A 12,600-nucleotide genomic window follows, 5' to 3' on the forward strand; every position below is an offset into this window, starting at 1 on the left:
TAGCTTTCTTATTTATTTGTTCATTCATTCATTCACTCTTTCATTCATTCATTCAAAGTAAAGTTTTGTCCCATGTCTCAAGAATCATATGGAATCACAATATACAATTCACAATTAAGGTAAATATCACAAAAATAAATTTAATCAGAATTTTAATAATATAACAACAACAACAATATTAACAACAACAATAATATTAAATTTTAGTTATAAATCTAATATTTTTGTTATTTTTATTTACCACTTTTATTCTTTGTTCATCATTATATGTTTCATATGTTTTATATTGTTTTCTGCAAAGGTGAAAAAGTGTTTTTTTTTTTTGTTTGTTTTCTTTTTTGAGATCATATTGTGCATGTGATCAGGCATTTTATACAATATGTATATTTTGGATTCTAATGAGCACATGGCTGTCTCCAAACTTAGTGATCTGCCTTCATAGACAGCATGTTTGGGCGTCATAGGCGTCTCTAAAGAGTTAGGGAAGGCGACTCGCTATAGGTTTTGTGACACAGCCGATGGTGTGTCATAAAATACTCCGCATCAAGGGAGCTGCTGCTGCTTCAGTGTAAGAAACGCGAAAAAACAGCAGCCGAGCAGCACTGACTTATCAGCCTACACTGTAAAACTTTGATTTCTTCCGTCCCGTTTTTGAAGACAAGTTTTATACATGGGGGATACGAAGATTACTCCTGAGGTGTTGGAGCAACTACTACAATTTTACAATCTTACTCGTCAGGAGTTTATTGAGACGTATCAGATTCAGCCGTTGGTTTACATCCCTGAGTTACCGGCCAGCGCCAAAACTGCATTTGTTATTTTGTACACGGTGATTTTCTTCCTGGCTCTCATTGGCAATAGTCTGGTTGTCTATATTGTCTTAAGAAAGCGCGGGATCCAGACTGCCACAAATATTTTCATCTGCTCTCTAGCCGTCAGCGACCTCCTGATATCTTTCTTCTGCATCCCATTCACTCTACTGCAAAACATCTCCTCTGAATGGTTCGGGGGTGAGTGTCACGTATAAAGCATTGTTATTATAAAACAAAGTGTGCAATGCATGTAATATGCATGTTTTGTGCGCTTGCAATATGTTCTGCAGGTTTTAGTTTTCTGTTGACAACTAGTTTGAGGGTTCATTCTCTTGAATCTGCTGATGATAAATACATTCAAGAGCCAAATATCGTAAGGATTTCTTATAAAAGAGAGAAATCTTTTCTAGTTTCTAGTAGGCTAACCTAGTTTAAAAACATATGCCAGGTTCTTAGAAACGTAATCTTTGGTTACATGTTGTCTTATAATCAAAAAAAAAAAAAAAAAAAGAGGCAATTTCTACAGATGTTTTGATTTAATGACTCTGAAATTCCAGCCATTATTATTATTATTATTATTTATTGACTATTTGTTGATTGTTTGATGTTTTTACATAATGAATAAATAGAAGTTTTCTTAGTTACTCCATTTGACCTGAATAAAGTCAGGCAAAAAGTTAATTAATTAATTAATTAATTAAAGGACTAAACTCGTCACAGGACAACAAAATATCTTCCTGCATGTTGATTATGTCTCACTGTCTTTGACTTGGCTGATAATTATTTTTTTTTCAAATATTAATAAGCCTATATTAAAACAAAAGTATACCAACTTTTTTCCTTTTTTTTGGCCCTTTAATAAGGTTTAATTTTTTAAATTTCCGAATAGTTACACCATCTAGAAATTTTTGACAATAAACCCCACAATAATTCAGAAACTAAAAGCATATTGATAAGAGCAATTCAGTTTTATATGAACGGTTGTTCTCAATGTATTTTTTAATAACGTAATATATCTGGACAATTATGAATGGATGTAGGCTCTAGTTGGCTTCTCTTTCAACTTGTCAGTCAAAAACTTTGATAAGTTGTAATTAAAGTTTGCCAAAGCAAAAGACTCAGGAAGTAAACTCTCTAATTATAACATTTAATCGTTTGTAGGTGTGTTGGTGTGCAAAACAGTTCCCTTTGTTCAAACCACTGCGATTGTGACTGGCATTCTCACAATGACCTGCATCGCTGTGGAGAGGTACCAGGGGATTGTACACCCTCTGAAAATCAAAAGACAGTGCACTCCACAAAGAGCATACAGAATGCTGGGTGAGTAGTTTCTGACAACCAATATCCTTCACATATATATATATATGTGTGTGTGTGTGTGTGTGTATATACTGTGTATATTATTTTTGAAGTAGTAGATCATGCATAATCTGCATTCCACTTCTATGCATAAAGCATCTGCATAATAGAGTTTTTATTCTCTGTTAGGGGTTGTCTGGATTGCAGCCATGATGGTTGGATCTCCAATGCTCTTTGTTCAACAATTAGAGGTACTAATCAGATTTTTTGGTTGAAATATTCCATTTGAAGCTTTCAGAACATTCAAAACATCCCCATCCAACTTGTTGAAACATTACTTAGCATGCAGTGTGTGGGTGTATTACCATTACAAAAGTATACTTCAGGATTTCCCCAGGGTTTAACTTGTTAGAAGCTGTCAGGTGCCTTCTGGTCCAAGGCAAAAAGTATATATATTTTAGATTATTCACATAATAACACTGGTCCATTTCATATGCTATATTGGTAATGGTTTCCATATCCTAATTAGTTCTTTCAAATCTCTCTGTTCTTTTCCTCTGTGTACAGGTGAAATATGATTTTCTATATGATCTCCATCATGTGTGCTGTCAGGAGCGCTGGAGCTCGAGTGCCCACAGGAAGCAGTATGCAACCTTCATTCTTGTGTTCCTCTTCCTCCTGCCTCTTGCAGCCATGCTGCTACTCTACACCAGAATTGGTATTGAGCTCTGGATTCGCAAACAAGTTGGAGACTCTTCAGTCCTCAATACCATGAACCAAAGAGAGGTCTGCAAAATATCCAGGTCATTTTTTTTTTACATTTCTCAGCGCATGCTGTATTTGACTGACTCTAATCTAAACAGCTATTTCTTGTTTTATAGTGTTTCCTTTATAATATACACTACCGGTAAAAGTTTGGAATAATTAAGAATTTGTAATGTTTTTGAAAGACATCACTTATGCTCACCAAGCAGTGAAAACAGTAATAGACCAATTTGGAGTAGAAGTCACAGTTACGTCACATGCAGCTGCGCGCGCATTGTGGTGTCAGAAAAACACTGGGAACAAGTGGAGGGAAGCGGGTAAAATCCACGGAATAAGAGAAAAAAATTTATTGTTGTGCCTTTGGATGTCAGAATCGGAATGCAAATAATTTTATATAATACTGTCGTCAAAGATGCCATTTGAAGCTAAACGCAGACGTTTAAACTGACTGACTATGGATGAAACCTGCTATGATTACCCTACTTTAAATAGGGATGTAATGATTCACTCAACTCACGATTCGATTCGATTCACAAATTTTTTTTAACAAAATGAAATTTAAGACAAATTATAAATTAACTGTGTCCTTTTATTATTGCTTGGACAAAATACTGTACGTTTCTTTGTGAAATTGAAATATAACACTATAATAATATACTAATATAGCACTCATTGTATAATTTCGAAATTTGAATCAAAAATAGAATGGTTTGACTTCAGTTTTGTGAAACTATGCATAAAAAAAATATCTGCATGAAACAGAAACAGCTGAGCCGAATGAGACGCAGATTCACTCTCTGCCAGCAGGTGGCGCTTAAAACGTTTCCTTGGTTTCCGCTGTAAACCAAGCAGCGCTGCACTTATGAACTTTAATATGCATTATACAGAGGCAAGATGAAAAGAAAAAATACCATCTAAACTTCAGACCAATGAGTAAAAAACAGCAGATGACCTGAATGAAATTGTAATTTCATGCTCAGACAGTAGGTGGCACTTATAGAAAATCAGAAATACCCCAGTACACAAAGACCTGTATGCAACTCCCCTTTCTGACACCTGTTTGTCACCCAGAAAAGAAAATACGTTTGTTACATGTTTTCATCAGCTGTTCTGATTTTTGTTGTAATTTTATGAAACGGCAGCGGCTTTGGGAATGTGACTGAATATAAACACAAATCTATTTGGCTGAACAATTTTCTTCAAGAGAGATAAATTGAAGCTTGTTTCCGCTATGGGACAAAAAATAAAAAAGATAATTTTATCTCACAATTGTGACTATTTTCTTTCAATTCTGAGTTTTTATCTCAAAATTCGTATTAGCCCTACAGTTAAAGCATGAAATACTATTTAAACATATAACATTTTACATAACATTTACCTATTTTAACTCACAATTCTGACTTTTTTTCTTGGAAATGCAAGTTTATCTCCTAGTTCGAACTTTATAAATTAATTCAACTCAACAATTGCGAGTTTGTCAATTCTGAGGGAAAAAAAACAGAAGTGTGGTATTATAAACTTATGATTCTGAGCCGAGGGAAAAAGAGAGAATGACAAGTTGATTTTTCTTACCAGAATGACCAGATATAATCTCGGAATTTGAAGAAAAAAATCAGAATTTTGAAATATAAACTCAAAATTTCCTTTTTTATTCCATGGCTTGCATAGACTGCTACGTTAAAACTGGCATTTTCTGCCACCAGATAGGCTCCGCCCACAAAAAAACGTCATCACTGTTTGCAAACACTGAAATTGGTCTGTATTGTGAAATATTATTACAATTTAAAATAACTGTTTTATAATAATGTATTTTATAATGTAATTTGTTTCTGTGATGGCAAAGCTGAATTTCTTCAGTGTCACTTGATCCTTCAGAAATCATTCTAACTTGATGATTTGGTGCTCAAGAAACATTTCTTAATATTATCAATGCTGAAAGCCATTTTTGTTACTTAATAATTTTTATTGTAAACTGTGATATACTCCCATTCAAAAGTTTGGAGTAAATGAGATTTAAAAAAAAAATATATATATATATTTTTTGCATAATAAATGCATGAGACTTTTTCTTTTTTCAAAAACATAAAAAAACTGTGTTATTCCAACTACCTTTTGACTGGTAGTGTATAAGGGATTGAATATCTAAAAACTGCTAATGATTACTCATTATGCAATCCTCCCTCTTTATGCAACAGAAAGAAGCGAAGGGCCATCAAGATGATGGTCACCATTGTTGTGCTGTTTACTGTCTGCTGGGCCCCTTTTCATACGGTTCATATGCTGTTTGAATACAGTAAGAAAACCAAAGTGTCCAGTAATATATCTGTGCACATTACAGTGTGTTTTCTTTCAAAATTCAGCAAGAAATTTGTTTTCTTGTTTCCAGGTTACCTGAACAAAACGTATGATGACATCACAGTCAATATGCTTATTGCTGTTGCACAGGCCATAGGATTTTCAAATTCATTCAACAATCCTATTATTTATGCTTTTATGAGTGGGAACTTCCAGAAGAACTGCATGTCCACCTTTTCCTTTTGCATTAGGTGGTCCAGTCAACGTGACGTTGTTAAGGACAAATCGACAAAGGACAAGGTACGTTTTTGTAAGTCTGCCAGACAAGAAGAAGACATCTCTGTCGTGCCCAGAATACATATAGTTGATCAAGTTCAATCTGCAAGATCAAACATGCCAACATCTCTGTCATTTCTGGAGTAGAGAATCTGCTGAGAGCAATAGGATGCATGCAAGATGTATGAGATGTATCTGATCACTATCTATCTATCTATCTATCTATCTATCTATCTATCATCAACTATGTATATACTCTTCAAAAGTTTGGGGTTGGTAAGATTTTTATGTCTTTTTTAAATGTCTTTTATGCTCACCAAGGCTGTATTTATTTGCTCAAAAATACAGTATTATCAGTAATGCAAAATATTATTACAATTTAAAGTATTTTATTGTAATTTATGAAATAAATTTCATTGATTTTTGTGATGGCAAAGCTGAATTAGCAGCATACATTATTTCAGTCACATGATCCTTTAGAAATAATTTCAATATCCTTAGTGTTCAAGTAAGTTTTTTTATGTATGTAGGCTATGTATGTATGTATGTATGCATGCATGTATTTATTTATCAATGGTGAAGAGTTGTGCTCCTTAAAGGAGCCTAGTACACGTTCAGAATGAAAATTCTGTCATCATTTACTCACTCCCCACTTGTTCCAAACCTATGAGTTTCTTTATTCTGTTGAACACAAAAGAAGATATTTTGAAAAATGTTGGTATCTGAACAGTTGATGAGCACCATTGACTTCGTTGATCAAGTTCAATCTGCAAGATCAAACATGCCAACATCTCTGTCATTTCTGGAGTAGAGAATCTGCTGAGAGCAATAGGATGCATGCAAGATGTATGAGATGTATCTGATCACTATCTATCTATCTATCTATCTATCTATCTATCTATCATCAACTATGTATATACTCTTCAAAAGTTTGGGGTTGGTAAGATTTTTATGTCTTTTTTAAATGTCTTTTATGCTCACCAAGGCTGTATTTATTTGCTCAAAAATACAGTATTATCAGTAATGCAAAATATTATTACAATTTAAAGTATTTTATTGTAATTTATGAAATAAATTTCATTGATTTTTGTGATGGCAAAGCTGAATTAGCAGCATACATTATTTCAGTCACATGATCCTTTAGAAATAATTTCAATATCCTTAGTGTTCAAGTAAGTTTTTTTATGTATGTAGGCTATGTATGTATGTATGTATGCATGCATGTATTTATTTATCAATGGTGAAGAGTTGTGCTCCTTAAAGGAGCCTAGTACACGTTCAGAATGAAAATTCTGTCATCATTTACTCACTCCCCACTTGTTCCAAACCTATGAGTTTCTTTATTCTGTTGAACACAAAAGAAGATATTTTGAAAAATGTTGTGATCCGAACAGTTGATGAGCACCATTGACTTCCATAGTAGGCAAAAAAAATAAAATACTATAGAAGTCAATGGTGCTCATCAACTGTTCAGATACCAACATTTTTCAAAATATCTTCTTTTGTGTTCAACAGAATAAAGAAACTCATACAGGTTTGGAACAAGTGGTGAGTGAGTAAATGATGACAGAATTTCCATTCTGAACGTGAACTACTCCTTTAATATTAAAAGATTAACTAAAAAAGATTAAAACAGAACGGGACTGTTAGCATAAATAAGCTTCAGCTTCAGGTAAATCTAAATAAATATGTTATCTTGAGGTCATTGAAAGGTGCGCGACTGACTCCTAGCTGTAGAAAGTCGGAATTTCATAACATCAATAAATTAAATTACTACTGTTTACTTAAACGTTTAGAAACAAATTGTTTAATTAACATCGACTTAATTTAGATAATTAAAACACTTTCGTTCAAAGCAGCCGGTCGTGACTTACAATGAATAAATGTGAATTTATTGATCTGTGGGTTATTTTATTTCCATATAACACTTTTTTCTCACTTTCAAATATTTTTCAAATCCTATCTCTTAAATAAAAATGTTTTAAACACTGTCTGAAATCGGTTTTTAAACAAATTTGATTTAGCATCGCTTTTTAGTCAGGCAGTATCTCAATATCCTATACCGGGAAGAGCAGGTCGTGTTTTGTGAGGGCGCGGTTGGCGACACTGGGTTGTGACTGAGGCCAAGATGGACGGAAGTGGAGTAGAGTCCGGAAGTGATCTGGATTTGGAGGATGTAGATGGCGGGGGAAATGAAAGAAACAAAACCGCCATTAAACACAAAAGAAGAAGAAGAAGCATATCCTATACCGCCGCTCAGGCATATCCTCGGACACCTACAGGTCTTTCTTTCTTTTCCTCGTCCCTGAGCGAGCAACGCTAAGATGGTGAGTCGACTGTGGACAAATGTTTGTGAAAATCCGATTAAATCTTCTCCATCCAGCGATATTATATTGACATTGTTGCCATAAAGCACACTACCTATATATAATAACCAATATATAGCTTCATTTAGAGAATATAGTGTGTACGAACTTTTCGGTACACCGTAAGATGTTGGTGTCTCGATTAATACCATCGTGCTGCTCTTAGCAGTGGCTATGAGAATTAAAATGTTACTTTGCGGTTATATATGTGTATCCGTAGACCAGAAATGGGAGCTGTATAACATTGGAAAATGTATATTGATCCCCTTATTTTGTATTTGGCCCGTGAAGCTTATGTAGCTAAAGTGCTAACCATGGTTTCATGCTCATAATGTACAAGTGTCTTAAACTGCACATGTTTCGGTCTGCATCTATACAAGATGCTCACGTTTCCTTTTGAATATCGCTAATAAATACTACTAAAAAACGCTTGGCGTTTTCACAGAACATGGCTGTCAAGTAACTGTTTAGGGTAAGAAATGTGACTGTCATGACAAGAATAATGAATTCTGCTCTTTGAGAAATGGCTTCATCCAAGTTGAACATCAGCCCAGCTCATAGATGAAACCTGAAATATTTAAACGGTTTCATTGTGTTTTTGCAGAACGAGACTGTCACCGTCAGGACCAGAAAGTTTATGACAAACCGGCTGCTTCAAAGGAAGCAAATGGTAAGTGTGAGGCAATTTATGTCTGCTGGTTTAATGTAATTTAGTTTGCACTTTATGCATTTGCTCATTCACGTTTTTATTATTGTTTCAGGTTGTAGATGTCTTGCATCCAGGTAAAGCAACAGTCCCCAAGACAGAGATCAGGGAGAAGCTTGCAAAAATGTACAAAACCACCCCAGATGTGGTGTTCGTATTCGGCTTCAAAACTCAGTTTGGCGGTGGCAAGACAACAGGGTTCGGCATGATCTATGACTCGTTGGACTACGCCAAGAAAAATGAGCCCAAATATAGGCTGCAAAGGGTATGCTACTCATGATGCTTGTAGGATTGCATAATTAATCGAATTGAAATAGAAAGGCTGTGACTTCAATATGCATTGCGTGTTTCAGAGTGAAGTGTACGGTGGCCGAGAAGTGCAAAACAAATCACAACTCTGAAAACAAAGTAACAAATTACAAATGCAAGTCTAAAAAACAAAATAACAATTCAGAAAACACAACAATTCAGAAAACATTATAACAAGTCAGAAAACACAATGACAAATTCTAAAACAAAATAAGTCAGAAAACACAACAACAAATCCGAAAACAAATTAACAAGTCAGAAAACACAACGACAAATCAGACAAACCGGAAGAGGTAGGTATAGTTTGAGACAGCGCCATTGGTTTGGGATTACTCACCGCTGACTGGACGAGCCATCTGTCAATCAACGTATACAGGAAGAACCAGCCGAAGAACAGCAGAGTCGTGGTAGAAAGTTCGGAGATGGTATTAAAGAAGCTCAGTTTAAATGTATTGTATGAATTGCCCTTACTATGGAATAAAAAATACGGGGTGTCTATTTACATTTAGTTAAAAGTGGCTGTAAAACATCAGCTCCAGTGGCGCAGATGGATAAGCGCGTGGCCTTGGCTTTTTGACGCGATCGACCCGGGGGGTTCGATCCCGCCTTTTGCCGAACTTTTTTTTCCTCCCTTTTCAAATCTCGTATTAGCAATGGATTCTATTTACACTAAGTGAAAATAGCAGTATTTTTAGCAATATGCTATTTACACTAAGTGCAAATACCTATTTACACTGTTAAAATAGCAGGATTTCTACTATCAAGTACAGCCACTTTTAACTAAATGTAAATATACACTCCGTATTTTTTCTTCCATAGTAAGGGCAATTCATACAATACATTTAAACTGAGCTACTTTAATACCATCTCCGAACTTTCTACTACGACTCTGCTGTTCTTCGGCTGGTTCTTCCCTGTATACGTTGATTGACCCATGTCTCGTCCAGTCAGCAGTGAGTAATCCCAAACCAATGGCACTGTCTCAAACTATACCTACCTCTTCCGGTTTGTCTGATTTGTCGTTGTGTTTTCTGACTTGTTATTTTGTTTTCGAATTTGTCATTGTGTTTTCTGACTTGTTGTAATGTTTTCTGAATTGTTGTTGTGCTTTCTGAATTGTTATTTTGTTTTTTAGACTTGCATTTGCTTTGTAATTTGTTATTTTGTTTTCAGAATTGTGATTTGCTTTGCACTTCTCGGCCACCGTAGAAGTGCGGTATTGATCAGAAATTAAAAAGCCTAGTTTAATGTTTAAGAAGGAATAAATAAAGATGGCCGTAGATGTAAATATTGTATTTCTGCAGTTGTAATGTAAATATTAACTAAAATGTGATATTTTACAATAATATTATTCATTTTTTAGTAATTGTAATTTTATAGTAATTTTTCTATAATCACAAAAATTATTGAAATTGTGTGGCCTTGTAAATAAGCACAGCATTTTTTTTTAAAATTGAGATCTTAATTTTTATTAGAAGTCCTTTCCGTTGACCCTTGCTGGTCTAAAGAGATAGTTAACTTGAAATTCAAAATCGTTGTCATTAACTCTTGCGTTCAAAACATTTTCCAGCAGAGTTTTTGTTTTCTATATATGAAGAGTTAATTTGCAAAATCTGATAAATGCCACTTTAAAAAAAAATGAGCTGATTGCCATGCATTATTCTCCACATATAGCACGATCTGAACCCTAAACACGTTTTGTCAAAAAAGCCGGTTTTGTCCACTTTCAATGCTCATCTGAGGAGATTACAAAGATTAAACGAGTGTTTTTTTTTTTAACTATAAAACATGAAATGTGGAGTTGTCTGCTTTTGCCAAAAAAACGACTGTTGGAGTTATCTGCTTGTGCTATAAAACAAACTTTTAATATGTAAAAAAAAACATACTTTCAATGAACTTTAATTTTGTAAATTACCTGTATTTGTTTAAGTTATTACTTAATCAAAACAACCCAACTGCAGTTTGATTTTACTTGGAATGCGCAATAAAAAAAACAAGTGATTTCTGGAAAAAAAAAAAAGTTATCGTTTTTTGCAAATGAACTCTTCATATATAGAGAGATATATATGAGTAACTGAGTGGCATGAGTAAATGACAGCTTTAGTGAACATTAATGTGTTTTATTCATTCTTTTTTTCCTCAGCATGGCCTTTATGAGAAGAAAAAGACATCTAGGAAGCAGCGCAAGGAACGCAAGAACAGAATGAAGAAAGTTAGAGGCATCAAGAAAGCCTCTGTTGGTGCTTCTGGCAAGAAGGTAATTTTCATTTTTTGTTTTGAGTTGTTTAGGATTCAGAGCACTTATTTCTGTTGCCCATCGTAGATGTTTGTTTCGTCATCACTGTCTTGGGTTTTAATGTGTAACATGTCATCTTTCCTCCTTTATCAAATGTACATCTGGATTATAGAAGGTAAACACTTTCACAAGTAGACTTAACTGCTGTGGAAGGAGAGTCTGGAGTGATCTGTAAAGTTAACTCCAAACATTTAGCTGCTATGTTGATGGCTAATGCTATTGACCAGTATGTGATTGGAAGTAATTCTTACAGGCAACTCTGTTTAATCCCACTCGAGTAGTGCAACTAGTGTGCTCACTAATAGTGAAGTGCTGGACTATGTAGTAGTTAAGTAGAATAAGCTATATTGCAATTGCTCTCTGAAAATGGTTTACAAATTCATGTGACAGTCAGAGACTGTTTTTATGGGGCTTAGTTTACATACCCACCGTGAAAGTCTATTTCAGAGAGCAATTCTAGAACTTGATAGTGTTAGTTGAAAGATCTCATCTTTGTCCAATCTTTTGCCCTCTTTTGCCTCCCTGGGATGTTTACAGAAGTGAAAGTCTTGAGGTTTCAGGAGAAGGTAGAGTGGAAATCGGCATGGTGTGCTGATGTGATCCACTTTTACCACTTACTTGAAGTGCTTTGCATGTTCAATCCCAATGCCTTACCTCACTTGCAGATATTTTAAGGATCCTGTGTTTCTCTAACACGGATAAAAAGATCGGTTTCAAGTTATGTATTTGAATTGTTCCAGTCACCATATATGACCGTTATAAATCACTACTAATTTGTAGCATGCTGTGTGTGGTTAGCATTCACTCATTTGAGATAAACTAGCCACTTGACTGCATGTCTGCAAGTTTGACAGAACACTGGAGTATTCAGAAACAACCTCTCCCTCAGTTATATTTTCCCTTGAAGTGAGAGTTTGTCCTTGATGTACATACTTAGGGATTTTGTATGGGTAGTTTGTGTATAAGAGTTTTGTAGTTTAAGCGTTTAAATGTTGTAGAAATCTCACTGTAATATGTTTTGTCTTCCCTCTTACAGTAAGACCTTCAAGGAAGACCATCGGCCTGAAAATGTTCTTGTACATTGTCAACAAATAAATTCTTTAAAAAAAGTGGATCACAATGTCTTTGAGCGCTCAATCAGAAATGCAAAGTTTGTTTTTGCTTGATTGTTTGTTAGCATGGGACTGTAATGATTGATACAGATGTTAAAGGGGTCATATGATGCTGCTAAAAAGAACATTATTTGGTGTAATGAAATGTTTTTGTGGTTTAAAGTAAAAAAAACCCACATTATTTTCCACATACTGTACATGATTGTTTCTCCTCTATGCCCCGCCTTTCTGAAACGTGTCGATTTTGGTACAATAAAGCCCTCCCTACACCTACCCTAACCCTACCCGATACTTTATTTTCAACTTTTTGATTATTTCCTTAATTTTTATTGAAAATAAATGCCTTTACGATGTGATACGAGAT

General features: G+C 34.7%; 2 protein-coding genes across 3 annotated transcripts; both read left to right on the plus strand.

Moving 5' to 3' along the window:
* Nucleotides 1-670: 670 nt before the first annotated feature.
* Nucleotides 671-6,310, plus strand: LOC107668764 (pyroglutamylated RFamide peptide receptor-like). Its single transcript, XM_016460748.1, has 7 exons — nucleotides 671-1,010; nucleotides 1,974-2,132; nucleotides 2,301-2,362; nucleotides 2,679-2,914; nucleotides 5,072-5,169; nucleotides 5,263-5,590; nucleotides 6,259-6,310. Exons 1-7 carry the CDS (start codon nucleotides 671-673, stop codon nucleotides 6,308-6,310), a joined length of 1,275 nt encoding a protein of 424 aa, XP_016316234.1.
* A 1,376-nt stretch (nucleotides 6,311-7,686) lies between these two features.
* LOC107668827 (40S ribosomal protein S24-like) lies at nucleotides 7,687-12,238 on the plus strand. Of its 2 annotated transcripts, XM_016460836.1 has the most exons (6): nucleotides 7,687-7,774; nucleotides 8,418-8,483; nucleotides 8,575-8,784; nucleotides 10,972-11,085; nucleotides 11,662-11,690; nucleotides 12,161-12,238. In XM_016460836.1, exons 1-5 carry the CDS (start codon nucleotides 7,772-7,774, stop codon nucleotides 11,665-11,667), a joined length of 399 nt encoding a protein of 132 aa, XP_016316322.1. In that variant the 5' UTR covers nucleotides 7,687-7,771; the 3' UTR covers nucleotides 11,668-11,690; nucleotides 12,161-12,238. The 2 variants fall into 2 exon arrangements, with proteins under 2 accessions (XP_016316322.1, XP_016316323.1); XM_016460837.1 differs by lacking the exon at nucleotides 11,662-11,690 and having other exon boundaries at nucleotides 7,689-7,774.
* The last annotated feature ends 362 nt before the right edge of the window (nucleotides 12,239-12,600 follow it).

Source organism: Sinocyclocheilus anshuiensis, unplaced genomic scaffold (genome assembly GCF_001515605.1).
Source record: "Sinocyclocheilus anshuiensis isolate Anshui unplaced genomic scaffold, SAMN03320099.WGS_v1.1 scaffold72, whole genome shotgun sequence".
NCBI lineage: Eukaryota > Metazoa > Chordata > Actinopteri > Cypriniformes > Cyprinidae > Sinocyclocheilus > Sinocyclocheilus anshuiensis.